The sequence below is a fragment of the Octopus sinensis genome, linkage group LG5 (assembly GCF_006345805.1).
Source record: "Octopus sinensis linkage group LG5, ASM634580v1, whole genome shotgun sequence".
NCBI lineage: Eukaryota > Metazoa > Mollusca > Cephalopoda > Octopoda > Octopodidae > Octopus > Octopus sinensis.
Genome location: NC_043001.1, coordinates 38,963,885 through 38,981,782, shown reverse-complemented (window position 1 = coordinate 38,981,782; position 17,898 = coordinate 38,963,885). Strand labels below are relative to the sequence as shown.

The 17,898-nt window shown below is 36.8% G+C and overlaps 1 protein-coding gene across 1 annotated transcript in view; it reads left to right on the top strand.

Moving 5' to 3' along the window:
* The window catches only part of LOC115212114, a 556,559-nt gene that overhangs the window by 188,147 nt on the left and 350,514 nt on the right, over positions 1-17,898 (top strand). Inside the window, exons 8-9 of the mRNA XM_029780954.2 lie at positions 303-551; positions 5,588-5,839. Of these exons, the coding sequence (XP_029636814.1) occupies positions 303-551; positions 5,588-5,839 (501 nt within the window). The remainder of the gene's footprint in view (positions 1-302; positions 552-5,587; positions 5,840-17,898) is intronic.

The following is a 17,898-nucleotide window of genomic DNA, read 5'->3' as shown; positions in this document are numbered from 1 at the left end:
AACATTGGGGTTAATGTAATCAAGTAGCTTCCTCCCCCAAATTACAGGCTTTGCACCTATAGTAGAAAGTATTATATTTATTGCATCTTTTTTCCAGTTGAATTTGCCTTATTTTTTCAGTGTTTTTATGATTTTCATGTACTTGGCTGGTATTGTGGCACACCTGACAGAATGTTAGGATTCAAAGAATTAAACAAATTTTATAATAATTTATAGCAAAGTGTTTCAGGATGTTTCTTCAAAATTTTTCAGTGTGTGATATTTAAAAATTTCATTCATTAATTTTTTTTTTAATTTTATAGATCCACCTGATATTACTGCACCAGAGAATGTGACATTATTTGAGGATCAAGCATCCATTATAAACTGTTCTGCAAAAGGAAACCCTACCCCAGAAGTGTGGTTGGAGGATAAAAATGGAAATTTCCTTTCAAATTCTATATTAACTTTTAATCGTAAAAATATCAGTGATGTTTTCTGCACTGCCATTGCAAAGAGCAAAAGGAATGGAAATTTGACAGATAAAAAGGAAATTAATATCCTGTTCAAATGTATGTTAAATATAAATATTTGTTCCACCTCCTACTACTACTACTACTATCACTAATATCCTCACCATCATCAAATGTCTTTTACTTCTTTGTATAAATTCTCAGATTGCGTGGCATATTGTGTCCTTGGGCAAAGCACATCACTTTACATTGCTCTAGTCTACTCAGCTGAAAATGACTACCAGCTAAGTGCTAGTGCAGCCCTCTCTCTCTTCAACCAACACCTCCTTGATGATCTACTGGGTCAAGAGTGGGTACACTGAGAGGGCATTTATGTCTCCTTGTGATTGCATAAGTGTCTAAAATCATCTTCACTTGTGGGTCATTCTTACCATCTTTAAGCAACCCTGTGTCGATGGCATGTAAAAAACACCACTGGAGCATGGTCATTACCAGTGCTGGCTCCTGTGCCAGTGGCACATAAAAGCATCATTCGAGGTGGTCGATACCAGTATCGCCTGACTGGCCCTCATACTGGTGGCACATAAAAAGCACCCATTACACTCTCAGAGTGGTTGGCATTAGGAAAGTCATCCAGCTGTAGAAACCATGCCAGATCAGATTGGAACCTGGTGCAGCTTTCTGGCTTTCCACTCCTCAGTCGAACCGTCCAATGCATGCCAGCATGGAAAGTGGACGTTAAACTATGATGATGATCATCATCATTATCATCATTGTCTTATGCCTATTTTTCAATGCTGGCATGAGTTAGAAGGATTTGTTCCACCTCAACCCTTTCCACTTGTCATAGTCCATCATCATCTGATACTCTTTACATCATCTGTCTCTGGTGTATGTGATTTATTTTTTTATGCTAGGGGGTTGTGATAGGTTTTACAGCTGAATGCCCTTCCTATCACCAATCATTCTGCAATGGAGTTCAGTCATTTTGATCAGTAAAGCGGTTTATTATTTAAGGAAGGAGTGTAGTCATGAAATCAATACTACTTCATCAGTTAAGAGTAAGGAAAAATAAAGTCAGCCTGTGTGGAACTGAAGAGGACAAAACTGATTAATATTTAGGTCATAGTCACTATAAAAGGTAGGTTTCACAATTTCTGGTAATATATACTGAAAACCCATATAACCTAACTGAAACAGTATCCTAAAGACTACCTTTTCGCTTCAGAAGTAGAAAATATTTCAGCTTTTGAGCAATTACTGATTTTCTACAAAATTCAAGATCCACAAAGAATTACTGCTCTTACACCCAGGACAGATTTGCTCAGTGAAAGCCTCACCAATTGATAATGACTCAATAACACATACCATTTCTTGCCCATACATGTGCTTTTCTTATCTCTGCTTCTTATATTATTATTACTCTGATCACTGCTCCTAGCTTTAAACAACCTCCATCCAAGTTCACCCAATACATCTATCTCTCCCATTCTTCTCGTCAATACTGTATTTCATTGACCACTATGCATAATCAAACCTTCTTAGAGTTGAACAATGTGAAATTCCCTTCCCACCTATGACTTGCTTGTAGATATTGATGTGTACAACTGAACATAGGCTGTATCAGTCTTACCAGTCTTGGAGAGTTTGTGAAAGATAATGTCTGCAAATAATTTTTGTTGACTAATCTCTAAAAAAATCATTATTCTAACACTGACCCTGCTGTATTCACTCTATTTACTTTAAGAATTATGTTAATGACATCCATTCTGTGCAATATTGTTGTTGAGCTTCAAAAGAACTCCCTCAGATTAAGAGCATGACCTGTAAATATGAACAAAAGAACTGAAAAATAATTTGGGTTTGTTGATCCTTGATTTTACTAAAGGATTTATTGTGACCAAACATCACATCAGTTTCTCCAGTTTAAATGAATATGGGTGTTTGTAATTTTTCTGGTTTCTAAAGTCCATATTTTGCTCTCTACAACCACCCTACTTCTAATGGTGTATTCTGTAAACATCTACTACTGCCCAATTTCTAAATATTGATATCCTTTTTACTAGGTTTTAAGTAGGCACATTTAATTTCTCCTGTAATATTTTAGTATCCTTATCCACTATTAATGGATAGATAGGTGTCAAATTTGTTTTACAGAGACCTGTTTAATTGAAATATCTCTCCCTAGGATAGAAACTTGAGAAATAAGACATTTGAACTCACAATTTGTCAAAACAATTATTGATTGAATCAATTCAAAACCTAAAAATTTCGATTTTATATTCAATGCCACTGAAGCATTATCTCGCTTTGAATTTGAAAAGACTAATGCAGTTCACATAGATGTCGCAAAGCATATGATGTACCCAACCTAACTTATTTATTATCCTTAACTGAAGGTAGCTCACTGAATTTTGAAATTAGAAAAGCTAAGTTTTCAATAAAACTTTTGATTACAACTCCCACCTAGAAATCATGATTATCAGCAAAATGTTTCTTAAAAAAACTGGAAAATATGAGCGAAACTGGAAAGACAAAAATTTACTGAGCAAGGCAAACATTTTAAACCAAAACATATTTTAAGAAGAAATGAATGTCATCACAAATTGTCCTAATGACAGCAGCATCATAATCATTTCTGCTGTGAAAGGAAATGCAACTTCAATAATGTCAGAGTAGAATACACACTAATCACATCTTTAAGCATGCTAAAATTAAATACAAAATAACTTATTACACACATATATAATCTACAAACATACAATTTCTCAAGATTCTGTCAAGATCAGTTGCCAGCTGTAGATTCTCAGCATATTCTTTTATGAGTTGTTACCAGCAAAATTTATTTCCCTTCTTACTGATTGAAGTGTCCCATTTTTCATGGGTGCTGTACATTTCAATGAACTAATAAAAGAGTTTGTTTTTTTTAGTTCATTGTACAGCACCCATGAAAATTGATCTAGTTTTCAAGTCATCAACTTTAATGTGATTTGCTTGCTCACAATAATTGGTGGGGGAGGCTTTTTTTTTTGGTGAAGCTCTACTTTCGGAAACAAACTAGATCAATATTTTGAATAGTTATTGCAAAATATGTCACTAGTCAATATAACTTATAAAAATGTCTATACAAGACTATTGAACTTCCAAATAAAATGTGAGATATACTTTAATTAAGCAATTTAAATATATATATTTCTGAAAATGTAGCAATAAAATGTGCATTTTGGCTCAGCTATGATTTTTTGGGCAACTCCAGTTTATGAGTGGCCAGGGAGAGGTATTTATAGTAGAAAAATAAACATCATCCACTGGACTCTACCGCAGTTTTGAGTCTCACTACTCTTATAGTGATAAGAAAAAATATTTACAATACACTCTGTTAAGGTGTTGGTAAATTAGCAGAGAAAGCATAGAGTCTAGAGATCCCTTCAGTTCTCTCTTGCTGAGGACATAACCTCTCTAATGCTGGTACCACAATAAAATGCATCCAATACGCTCTGTAAAGTAGCTGGTAAATGAACAGAGAAAGCATAGAGTCAAGAGGTGTATTTGGTCTTCTCTAGCCAAAGATATGACAACTTCTTTAGTGGTGGTACTACACTAAAATACATTTAGTACGCTGTGTACAGGTTGGTCATAGGAAGCACATCTATCTGTTGAAACATAGCCAAAACCTAGCCAAATGTGGCATAGTTTTCCAACTTGTCTATGAAAACAGTGGTCTCATATGTGACTACCCTTCCTTGCCAGCATAGAGAGTGGATATGAAGAAGGAGAAGGAAAAGGAGGTGATTTAAAACATCAAGAAAATGTGTCTATCCTATTGAAGTATTTTTTCAAATATAAGCAGTCATTTGGAGACCATATTTTTCTGCAATAAATAACCTATATTCTTCTATATGTATACAATGAAATCCCCAATCACTGGTAGCTCCACTTTACAACAAACAGTTGCCTAGGAAGATATAAAGATTCTGTATTAGTTATACAATCAAATCAATACAACAAATTTCAAAGATGTCACATTCAGACTTCAAGTTTGGATAAATCAAAGAGTTTATAATGCATTTATCAAGTTTTGCAGTGTGGAAATGAAAAAAATCCTAAATATCATTACAGAAGAGATTGAGAAACTTTGATTAGGGATGACAAGACAAAAGCATAATGTCTGATGTACAATTGAAAATCATAAGCATCTATGGATAAGGGCATCAAAAGTAAAGATTACATTCAAATCTAGCCAAAAGATATACAACTGTTTATTTGGTTTTAAACCCATAACTTTCGATAGAGGGCTCTAATTAAAAATGATAGGAAGACAAAAAAAGCAAAGCTAACTGTTTAAATTTAAAGTTCATTTAAAAAGTTCATCTCAGTACTACATACGTATTTACTTCAATAATTTATTTTATTCAATTTATTTATATTTTGTTCTCAGAATGAAAACTACATCAACTTTAACAACATAAAAACTTAATATTTGAATCTTTTGACCCAGTATTTTCAGTTACTTTGGTTTCATTTGTCTGGCATCATACCACTTTCTTCCTATCATGCTATTACCATAAGTGGGTACATTTAAACACTACATTGATATTGTGATGAAGAATGGATATATCATTTTTCCCATGATCTTCCCATGATCTCTCTTATTGAGAGGCATTTTTTGCATGTTATGTGAAGAAATTTCATTGTGAAATGATTTTAATTTCTTATATCTGTATGGGTTGACAATTTTTATGAATATTATTAGTAGAAATTTCATGAATTGTTTGTTTACTGTACACCTCAGTAAACTATCTTCCTGGTGAATACAGTTATTTCTCAATGGACAATCTACCCATCTAGATACAAGTACTGCATGGAAGTACATCTCACTGTTGCAACCTCCTGTAAATCTTAAAAACCTTATAAAGATTTCATTAGCCACAGGGCCAAGCTAAAATTGTCCCAAGATTGTGGTGGTTTAGATTGCTTTCTGTATTTTACTTTGATATCCTGTATGAGAAACATGTTCAATGACAATCATAGAATCTGAATTTAAAATGTGTGTGAAACTGAAATTTTTAATTTTAATCCTATTTTCTAAATTGAAACTGTTCCTTGATTATTTTATTTTATTTTATTTTTTTAAGATCCTCCTCAAGTAAACATTCATATTTCAAATGAGCCAAATAAAATAATAATTAGTTGCACTGCATCTGGTGGAAATCCAGCAACTCATAAATATGAACTGAAGCAAAAATGGGGAAACACCACTAAGAATACTTATAATAAAGAAGTATTACCTATAAACAATCCTTCCTTCAATAATACTGGTACATGGGAGTGTCATGTAATCAATGATGATTTTCGTGTGATTAAGTCATCAAACTACAAAATTCCAGGCAAGTATTTTACAAAGCCACAGTTATTTTTAAAACCTATTTACAATTCAATTTTTATTTTTAGAATGGTAAAATTGTTCAGTTATTTATTTAATTTTATCCCATTAGAAGATTGTTGGACTTTGTTTCATTTTATGTGTATCAATAAAATTGATAATTTTTATTTATAATTTTCAGGAATTGTTTGAGATATAAATACTGAAGAATTGTATTGGGTTGGCAACTAAGTACCTGCCGTTTTTTAAATTTAAATTTTTTAAAAGGTTTAATGAAAAATAACAACTAATTAATCAATAATGCATTCACCCTTGTTGTTTACTACTTCTTCCCAATGTTCAACAAGATTTTCAATACCTGGTTGGTAGAAATCACCCGATTTTGGTTCAAAAAATTGATTCAAGCTCTCAATTCTGTATCATTATTGAACAAAACTCTACACATAGCACTTGAAAGAGATAGAAAGCGGTGAAAATCCATTAGTGCCAAATTAGGAGAGTATGGTGGGTGTAGCAGCACTTCTCAGCCATGCATTTGAATAACTTCCTTGGTCATTTTGGCGATATGAGGGTGGGTGTTGTCGTGCAGCAGAAGAGCTTTATACTGCTGATTAGGTCTTTTCTCTTGAATAGCCATGTTGAGTTGTTCCATCTGTTGAACATAGAGTTCAACATTGACCGTTTGGTTCTGTTCAAGCAATTCGTAATGGATAATTCCTTCCCAGTCCCACCATATGCACAACATCGTTTTATGCTGATGAAGATCTTGTTTTACACGCAGTGTCACTTGTTTACCGGGGCTAAGCAATTCCTTATGTTCTTTCATATTGATGTACAGGCACTATTTTTCATCACCAGTAACAATTTAGTAAAGAAATCGTTGCTTGTGTCTTTGAGTTGAGCGGTGATGAGCAAGGAAACCAGTAGAGATTGTGGCTTGTTAATTTTTGTTGTTGTCACTTAGAACATGCAAAACCCATGCCCCATACTTCTGAATGTTTCCCATCGAGTGAAGATGCTTTTCTATAACAGTGTGGGAGCATTCCATTTTCTTTGCCAGTTCCCTTGTCATTTGACGAGAATTTTCGTGCAAAAGTTGGTTTAATCGCTCTACATCAAACTCAACTGGATGACCAGAACAAGGTGCGTCTTCGAGGTCAAAATTTCCATTTTTGAACTTCGCATACCTATCATGAGTGGCTTTTTCAGCTATGGTACCCTCTCCATACACAGCACAAATGTCACGAGCAGCTTTTTCGGCCTTAGAACCTTGATTAAAAGCAAAAAGAAGGAGGTATCGAAAATGCTCGTTTCTCTTAACTTGACATTCCATTTTAATGATCTGAAAATAAACAAAAATTAACTAAGATTAACTAGAAAAAAATAATAGATTCCAAAATTTAAAAATGCAATAAATTCCAAAATTTAAAAAACGGCAGGAACTTAGTTGTCAACCCAGTTGTTTTAATAAAGTGATTGTCACCAATATTTCCAGAAAAGAACTGAAAGCGTTTTTTAACATTAATTGGAAGCATATGAATTAAATTATAGACCAAGAGCATAAAATATTTGTTGTTATTTCAAATTATAAAGAGATACATATGGTGTTAGTTTCCTTTTTGGCAATAAATTATTTATTTTTCAAAGATCTTCCTAAAACTTTTAGTAACATAGAGTTTTCATTTAAATTCTATATCATATTATATTTGTTAGCTTTAGAAAGAAGAGAAATGTTTGTATCCTGTTTAGACCTTCATGAAAGCCACTTTGTAACATAAAGGTAATGGTTTCTAGAAGACCTAGTTTTATATATCTTCAGATGTCTTGAGATCAAAATTAAAGTAGGAGGTGATGAATCATCATAATCTTAGAAATATTGGCTGTGAAACCAATAGGCTGTTTCTGAGTAGCATTGTAGAGATTGTCTTTATTAGAGATGATGCACATAATTGCATATTTCTTCATTTTTGATTAAGTGATCTTTGAGCATAAATTTCAAACTTTGTAATGGATTAGTCACTTGGAAATAATAAACTCAAGATGATATCTGAGACAATATCACATAGTGATAATCCCATTCTAACTTACATAAATCTCAAAATTTCTGAATTGATATCTTGTACAGATTATATCAATTTGAATTGTTTGAAAAACCTTCCTCTTTATTTTACGCAGTAATGTCATGTCTTTGGCCACATCTATAAAAATAATCAGCAAACCAAGTTATCCACTTCTATACATCACTTGAAGTTGTTCACTTGAGTTGTAGTTTTAAATTCATTATCATCATCATCGTTTAACGTCCGCTTTCCATGCTAGCATGGGTTGGACGATTTGACTGATGTCTGGTGAACCAGATGGCTGCATTAGACTCCAATCTGATATGGCAGAGTTTCTACAGCTGGGTGCCCTTCCTAATGCCAACCACTCCGAGAGTGTAGTGGGTGCTTTTTATGTGCCAGTCTGGCAGTACTAGCAGCGGCCACGCTCAAATGGTGCTTTTTATGTGCCACATGCACTAGAGCCAATCCAGTGGCTCTGACAACGACCTTGCTCAAATGTTTTTTCACGTGCCACCAGCACAAGTGCCAGTAAGGCAACGCAGGTAACGATCAAACTCGAATGGTGCTTTTTACATGCCATCAGCATGGAGGCTAGCTTGTTGTTCTGGCAACGATCATCCTCGTATGGTACTCTTAGCGCTCCACTAGCATGGATGCCAGTCATTGAATTTGATTTCAATTTCATTTGCCTCAACAGGTCTTCGCAAGTGGAGAATAGTGTCCAGTGAAGGAAAGGTATGTATAAGTGGGCTGGTTACACCCCTGGCATAGATTACAAGGTTATGGTCTCACTTGAGCTTGCCGAGTCTTCTCAAGCACAGCCTATTTCCAAAGGTCCCTGTCACTAGTTATTGCCTTGGTGAGGCCTAATGTTTGAAGGTCATGCTTCACCACCTCATCCCAGGTCTTTCTGGGTCTACCTCTTCCACAGGTTCCCTCAACCACTAGGGTGTGGCACTTTTTCACACAACTATCCCCATCCATTCTTACCACGTGGCCATACCAGCACAGTCGTCTTTCTTGCACACCACATCTGATGCTTTTTAGGTCCAACTTTTCTCTCAAGGGACTAACACTGTCAAGTATGCACATTGACATTATACATCACTCGGAGCATGCTGGCTTCATTCTTTGCGAGCTTATGCATGTCCTCAGCAGTCACGGCCCATGTTTCACTGCCATGTAGCATGGCTGTTCGTACACATTTCACTGCCATGTAGCATGGCTGTTCGTACACATTCACTGCCATGTAGCATGGCTAAGCTATAATAGTGACATCTTAAATAATGAGTAGAGTTGAAAAAAAAAAGTAACTGATTAAATGTTTTATTGTGTGTAGAAGGTTAAACTGGATACACTGTGGATAGCAAATACATGGAAGCACTCCGTCGGTTACGACGATGAGGATTCCGGTTGATCTGAATTAATGGAACAGCCTGCCCTTGAAATTAACGTGTAAGTGGCTGAGCACTCCACAGACACGTGCACCCTTAACGTAGTTCTTGGGGATATTCAGCATGACACAGAGAGTGACAAGGCCGGCCCCTTGAAATACAGGTACAACAGAAACAGGAAGTAAGAGTGAGAGAAAGTTGTGGTGAAAGAGTACAGCAGGGATCACCAACATCCCCTGCCAGAGCCTCGTGGAGCTTTTAAGGTGTTTTCGCTCAATAAACACTCACAACGCCCGGTCTATGAATCGAAACCGCGATCCTATGACCGCGAGTCCGCTGCCCTCACCATTGGGCCATTGCGCCTCCACAGCAAATACAACAGGTTTGGCTGCTATGTACATATGTTCATGTTACTGGGTTTGTTAAAAAGTGATGGAAAAGAATTTTTGACAAAGTTGCTGGATGTCTAATTAGCTAGGGTCTGTTTAATTGCAGTTAAGAAGCTAAAAACTTATATGCAGGCATTCATTTCTTTTGGGGCAGTGAAGCAGCTTTGTAGGTGTTTCAGCCCTTTCTATCGTGACAATAGAACTGTCCAGGGCCACCTACTGGTGTAAACAACAACATAAGCATGCAACAGCACAAGCTTTGGTGATCAGATGTTGCAACTCTGGATCAGTTATTTCTACCATCTTCATTGCTAATTCTTGCTTCATCACTCATGCTCTCTCCTGAGGAAGATATAATAAGTTGCTTTCTTGACAACTTCCGGCAATTTTCTAGTAACATCTTTTGTGTCATTTGCACCTAGTCCAAAACTCCCGAGCATCAAGTGAACCCTGATTCCAACAAATCCTCTGACACTTGTCTCTACAGGAAGGTATATTACCTCTCATCCATTGTTTTCACAAAGTTTAAACAACATATATTTTCTTTCCTTAGGAGAGCATTTTCAATGTCTCCTTCCTAGGGAACTGTTAGCTCTACCATCTTTACCATCTTTTTTTCTTGGCACCATTTGACAAGGTCAAGTCTCTTGATGGTAAAGTGATATGTACCATCAGAATCAACGGAAAGATCCTAACTCCCCATTTCAATCATTCTTCTTCCTTACAGTGGCTGGCTTGCAACCTTTATCTTCCCATGCCCCACTACTTGTGGCCTTTTGCCATTGCTAATTCACATTACCCTCTCCACCACTGCATCAGTCAGTACTCTAAGTGCTTGGTTATACTGCCATGTGCATCACAGTCTGAGTTCAAATTCTACCAAGGCCTGCTTTGCCTTTCATTCTTTTGGAATTGATAAAATAAGTACCTGTGAAGCACTGGGGTCGATACAATTGACTAGCCCCTTCCCCAAAATTCCAGGCCTTTTTGCCTATAATAGAAAGGATTATTTCATTTTATTTTTTCCAAAAACTTATGATAATCTTCAATTGATAATTTAGAATATTTATTGTTAGTTTCAGAAATTCTTTAATTTCTAGTACATGTGTATTTTCTCTTTTAATATTTTATTATTTTTTTCCACCAGTGAAAGCCATGTTCAGTTCAGTATCAAATGGTCCCAAAAAAAGAAATGTTTCAAATGGAGAAACTGTAATTTTAAAACAGTGTTTTTATTCGCATCCAAAATCTGATGTTAAATGGCAGAAAAATGAGGAATCAATTGACTCAAACAAATATTTAATAACTGATTATTTATCAAATGAGTTTCCTTTCAAAGGAAGCTGTACTAGTTTAAAGATAGAAGACATCAAAGATGATGATATTGATACTTATACCTTAATAGTGGAAAATTCCATAGGAAAAGAAACTATTGTTTTTACTTTGAGATATAAAAGTAAGTTGTTACATGCTTCTTTAATCATTTAAAATGTTATTTTATGTTATATAGAATTGTTTGTAATTTATTAATATATTCATAAAGTACTTAAAGTTCTACTTTCAGCTTAAGTGATATAGTCAGCTCTGGGTTTTAATGTCAGAGCGTCTAGTTTAGCTTTGTTTCTACTCAGTATTACATTTGTAAGTACAAGTAATTTTCCTTTCAGAAATCATCATTATCATCATCATCATTTAACAACATGCTTTCCATGTTGGCATGGGTAGGACGTTTTGGCTAGAGGTCACTAAGCAGAAGACTGCACCATGCTATGCTTTCTGTTTTGACATGATTTTTATGACTAGGTGCCCTTCCTAACATCAACCACTCCACAGAATGGACTGAATGCTTATGTGACACCAGCACAACTGAGATCAGTTTTGGCGTGTTTTTTTTTAACAGTTGGATGCTCTTCCAAATGCCAACCACTATACAGTGTGGAATGGATGCTTTTTATGTGGCACCAACACTAACAGAGTCACCAAATAACTTGTAAGAAAAAGATCCTTTGAAAGACGATGTGGCATTGGAGGTGATCTTGTGCCAGATGATGAAAGGTTAGTATATGACAGAGAAACAAATAGATGTGTTGCTGTAGAGGAGATACATGATTACCCAGTCAGAAGGAGTGATCGAGATTTAGGCCAGTAATGGGTGTGTTGCTGTAGAACCGATACATAGTTAACCAATCTAAGGAATAGAGAAAGGGAGTGAAAGAGAGCAAAAGAAAGAGGGAGAGTGTCAGAGAGCAGGAGAAAGAGGGAGAGTGCAAGAGAGCAGGAGAGAGATGGTTGTAAAGCACCAGATCATGCTTACAAGGAATGGGGATCAGAATATAAATGGGATGGTAGAGGAGAGCCACAAGGAGATCAGTGGTAGCAAAGTGGAAGAGTATGCTCTAAAGACATGGGGTCAGAATATAAAAGGGAGTGTGTTGCCAAGGTACATGTATAGAGAGTGAATGCAAGGTGTGTAGGGGTATGCAGTGACTGGTAAAACCTGGGCATATAGAGTTGGTAGGGGACAACAGGATAATAATGATACTGTGAGCAGTGCAGTGTGGACAGAACTGGGGAGCAAGAGATAAGCATAGTGCATTAAAAGAGGAAATGTGAGGAAGTGGAGAGATGTAGTTTGGTTTTTTGGAGTAGGGTGTGAAGATGACAAAACTTATATTGGGAAACTACTCCCTCAATTTTAGTGATGATGTTTTCAAGTTGATTAACTATTTTTAGTGTGTTTATTTAAATATTTTCTATGTAGTTTAAATGGAGTTGTTTTAAATGTAGTAAGGCATTTTTGCTGAAATAGGGAAACAGTGAACGAATGCATACAAATACTGAAATATTACCTCTTTTTGGCCTTTCTACTGGTCCAAATTGGTTAAATCTGTTAAGTTATTTTACTTATATGATTCCCTATACAATGTTCATGGATATTTAATCAATCTGTCAGTTGTACACTTAGCACTAGGAAGGAGATCCAGTTGTAAAAACAATGCGAAAACAGACACTAAAGCTTGATGTGACTCCCAGACTTACCAGCTCCTGTCAAACAGTTCGCTGTGCCAGTATAGAAAACAGATGTGAATTAATGCAGTTATTGCAAGTTGAATGAGGTCAAGTCATTACAAAGCAGCACTAAGTAGAAAAAGTTAGAAAAATTCAGAACCTGTCTGAGACAGTTCCAAGCATGTAGATTGCTTGAAGTTGATGGTTATCTGTGGTTTTCATTAATCAAAAACCAATGGCCTAAAGAAGAGTTGGGGGAACTGTTCAGTATGAAAAGTAAATTGAAAGGTGTATAAGAATTTCTGAGGTACATTTTTACTGAGAAAATTAATGAATCTTTCAAATTCATAGGTATGCTATATATATTACATTACTATTTAAATTTTTTTCATATGGATCTTTATAGATTTTCTCATTGAGTAATTTCAAATTTAAAATAAGGTGATGAGTTCCTCACTCCTAGTGTAGACCATATTTGTAAAGTATTCTGGGATAGTTACAAACAATTTATATCACTATATGAAATAGCAGGAATTTAATTTATTATCCAGTTTAACAAACTGCAAATGCTATATTGGCCTTAGTCTCCTTATTTTTTTCCTGATTTATAGCTTTTGACAGATTCTGCAATAAGAACTTTTCTTATGAACAATAGTTCTGAAATCATATGTTAAAATTCAAGAATTATAATGCTTAGATGAGGCTGATTAGAGGACCTTAGCCAGCAGTTACATGTACACACAGTTCCAGCATGCACCGCCACTTTCCCCAGAAAAGACTGCCACATCATTGTGTGGGTTTGAAATCATTAGTGTAACCCGACGGACATATTGTTTTTACTGTGCTGTCACTGTTTAAAATGCTGAACTATTCAACACTACATTAGATAACTACAGTTATGTCTGTGCAGTCACAGAGAAGAATGATTAGAAAAGAATCAACCAAACATCATAATGCATAGTAATGTCTGAAACATTTCTAATGCATTAACAGAATGAACACATCCTTATTGCAAGGATATAAATTGGCCTCATCATCATTTTGATGTCTGTCTTTGATGTTGGCATGGGTTGGATGGTTTCATAAAAGCTGGCAAGCAAAAAGCTGCACCAGGTCCCATTGTCTGATCTGACATGGTTTCTATGGCTGATTGCTCTTCCTAATGCCTGCCACCTTACAGAGTGTACTGGGTGCTTTTAATGCAACACCAGCACTGATGACTTTTTTATATGGCATCAACTGGCACTCCATTGGTAATGATGATGAGTGTTCCAGTTGATTGGATCATTGGAACAGCCTGCTCATGAAATTGACATACAACTGACTAAGCACTCCACAGATATGTGTTCTCAGAGAGATTCAGTGTAACAATGAATGTGACAAGGCTGGCCCTTTGAATTACAGGTACAATTAATTTTTGTCAACTCAGTGATTGGAGCAACATGAAATGAAGCATCTTGATCAAGGACGCAATGTACTGTTTGGAGTCAAACTAACAGTTTTATGATCATGAGCCAAATACACTAACCACTAAGCCATGCACCTTCACATGTGGCACTAGCACCAGTGGGGTTGCCAAATAACTTGTGAGATCTCTCAGTTGGGAGAGGAAGTGGAACTGAGGGAAGTAGCTTAGTGCCAAGTGAGAGATTAGAATATGATAGGGGAATAGAGATAAGTGTCTTACTATGGAAGAGATACTTGGCTACTCCAGCAGGAAAAAAAGAAGAGAGAGAAAGTTAGGAGAAATATAGAGATATTCAAAGCAAGACAAAGAGAGAGAGAGAGAGAAATAGATGGTGTTGAAGTTGCATCGGAATCTAGTGAGGAGTAGTGGTAGTCCAAAGAGAATAGAAAGTGGATTATGGGGATTATGGTTGTTGGAATGAAGGGGAGGTATTTGGAAGATGGGCAGTGGGGGAATTTTGACAAAGGACAGATTACATTGGTGTGTGTGAGAGGAAGGCATGGCCATAAAGGACATGCCTGTATGTATGGATGGCTACAATTTTACTTAGTTTGACATATCTTCTCAAGCACAGCAAATCACCAGAAGTCTCGGTCCCTTGTCATCTCCTCTGTGAGGCTCAATATCTGAAGATCATTTCTCACCACTTTATCTCACATCTTCCTCAGTTTACCTCATTTACAAGTTTACAGATCAGCACTTCTTTATGCAGCTGTCCTCAGCCATATGCATCACATGACTGTACTAGCACAGTCTGCTCTCTTGCACACTACATCTGATGCCACTTATACCCAATTTTTTTCTCAAAATGCTTACACTCTATTGTACATGCACACTGACATTGCACATCCACTGGAATAGGCTGGCTTCATTTCTTTCAAGCCTTCACATACCCTCTGCAATCACAGCCCATGTTTCACTGACACTATCCATACATAGGCACCATCCATTCTACCTTTCACTCTGAGAGAGAGGCCTTTTGTTACCTGCAACATTGCCCAGCACATTCTTATTCTAGCAACTACATTTTCAGAGCATTCTCCTCCACTGTTAACTTGGTCATCAAGGTAATGGAAGCTATCTACAATTGTAAAGAACTGCCCACCTACTTCATACATTCTTAGTTTTTATTGTACCTGCTTACCTGTGACACACAAAGACTAGTTTTTCTGTTAAACTTCCTATGATACTGCAGTATTTCTTGTGTGCTACACTGAGTACAATTTATGGAATTTCTACCTCTACCTTTTCTGCATATCAAGAACAGCTGTCTCCCTGAAGAGATTAATAACTTGTCTGCTTTCCTACTTACTAGGACTTTGGTCTTTGCTTAAATAATTCTAAGGCCCTTTGATTCCAGACCTTGTCTCCACACCTGAAATTTCTTTTACAATTCTAGTAGAGATTCAGCTATAAGAACAAGCTCATCAGCATAGATGAGCTCCCAAAGGCAATCAGTCTTAAATTCTTCTGTTATGGCCTGGAGGACTATGATAAAGAAGAGGAAGCTAAGAACTGATCCTTGATGAATACCTAACTGTACACTAAATCCATTACTCTTCTCATTGCCAACTTTCACCTTACTGACAGCGTCCCTGTACATGGCTTGTATGGCTTTCACCAAGCACTCATCTATCACTAGCTTCTACATTGGCTACCAGATTAAGGAGCGGGGGACCTTGTCAAAAGCTTTCTCCATTTCTAGTGACTTTATAACAACTTTGGTTGCAATTGAATACAAAAAATTCAAAAATTTGCAGCTTTATTTAAAAGGCATATTGCATGGTGTTTTTGTGGGGATTTGAATGATGCATGGAAACATGATATGAGCATTGGTAGGCATTAGATTCATTCCATTTGTTGGATGTGCAATACTAATGTGAGCTGAGAAATCTATTGCTTTTAGTGAATTATAATGGAAAGACATTTTTGTTGAATTAAATGTGCGGTGGAAAGGAAAACAGAAGTGTAATAAAATGAAACACTATAAAAATTGATAGTACCCTGGTAGATAAAGCAATTAAGGATATGAAAACAGGAGAAGCACCTGTCCCATAAGTAATCACTGCTGAGATGCTTAAAATATCAGGTGGTGTGGGTTATGGTCTTGTCATCCACATCGTAAATCAGGTAGTTTCAGATTATTGGATCAGGTGATGAAAGTTACGGAGAGGGTCACAGCCCAACTAATTATGGAGAGAGTTAGCCTAGATAAGATGCAGTTTGGTTTTGTGTCAAGCAGAAGCACCACTGATGCTATATTTTTGGTAAGGCAACTGCAGGAGAAATATCTGGCCAAATATAAACCTCTTTACTTGGCTTTTGTTGACTTGGAGAAAGCTTTTAACAGGTCCCCTGATACCTTATCTGATGGTCAATGTGAAAACTGAGGATGGACAAGTGGTTGATAAGAGCTGTACAAGCCCTGTACAGGGATGCAGTCAGTAAGATGAGAGTTGGCAACGAGTATAGTGGATAATTCCAGGTAGAAGTATAGGTTCACCAGGGATCAGTCCTCAGTCCCCTCTTATTCATTATAGTCCTCCAGGCAATAACAGAGGAAGCTCCTCTTTGCTGATGACCATGCTCTAATAGCCAAGTCCATATGATGTACCCGATGTAATCAATGGACACATAAAAGGTGCAGCAATATCATTAGCATTAAACACTGAAGATGTACAGAAAACATATTCCATCACATGTAAGGATGAAATACTAGAAGTAGTTGATATCTTCCACTAACTAGGCAAACAAATCTTTAGTGGGGTGGTTGCTCTGACATTGTCATGGCTAGAATAATAATAGCCTGGGCAAAGTTCAGAGAGCTCCTATTTTTGCTGGCAACTAAGGACCTCTCACTCAGGATGAAAGGTAGACTGTATGATGCATGTGTGCAAACTGCCATGCTATACAGCAGTGAAACATGGGCTATGAATGTAGAGGACATGTGTAGGCTTGAAAGAAATTAAGCTAGTATGGTCCGATGGATGTGTAATGCTAGTGTGCATACATGACAGAGTGTAAGTGCCCTGAGAGAAAAGTTGGACATAAGATGCATCAAATGTGGTGTGCAAGAGAGACGACACTGCCGATATGGTCATGTGTTACATAAGGATGTGCACAGTTGTGTGAGGAAGTGCCACACCCTAACTGTGGAAGGAACCTGTGGTAGAGGTAGACTCAGGAAGACATATGATGAGGTGGTGAAGCATGACCTTTGAACACTGGGCCTCATAGTGGCAATGACAGGAGACTGAGACCTTTGGAGATATGCTGTGATTGAGAAAACCTGGCAACTGAAGTGAGATCACTGCCATGGCCAGGATCGCATGACTGGCTCCTATGCTGGTGGCACGTAAAAATCACCATCCAAATGTGGGCGATGCCAGAAACCCCGGACTGGCTCCTGTGCTGGTGGCACGTAAAAAGTACTATCTGAACATGATCAATGCCAGGCCCACCTAACTGGCACCTGTGCTGATGGCCCCCACTACACTCTCGGAGAGGTTAGCATTAGGAAGAGCATCCTGCTGTAGAAACATTGGCAGATCAGATTGGAGCCTGGTACAGCTACTGGCTCTCCAGACCTCACTCAAACCATCCCACCCATGCCAGAATGGAAAATGGATGTTAAACAATAATGATGATAATGATGATGAGTTGTGTACCCCAATAAAATGAGACACATGAGTAATGAAAAATTCTTCATTATACTTACTATGTATATTGATGTAATAATT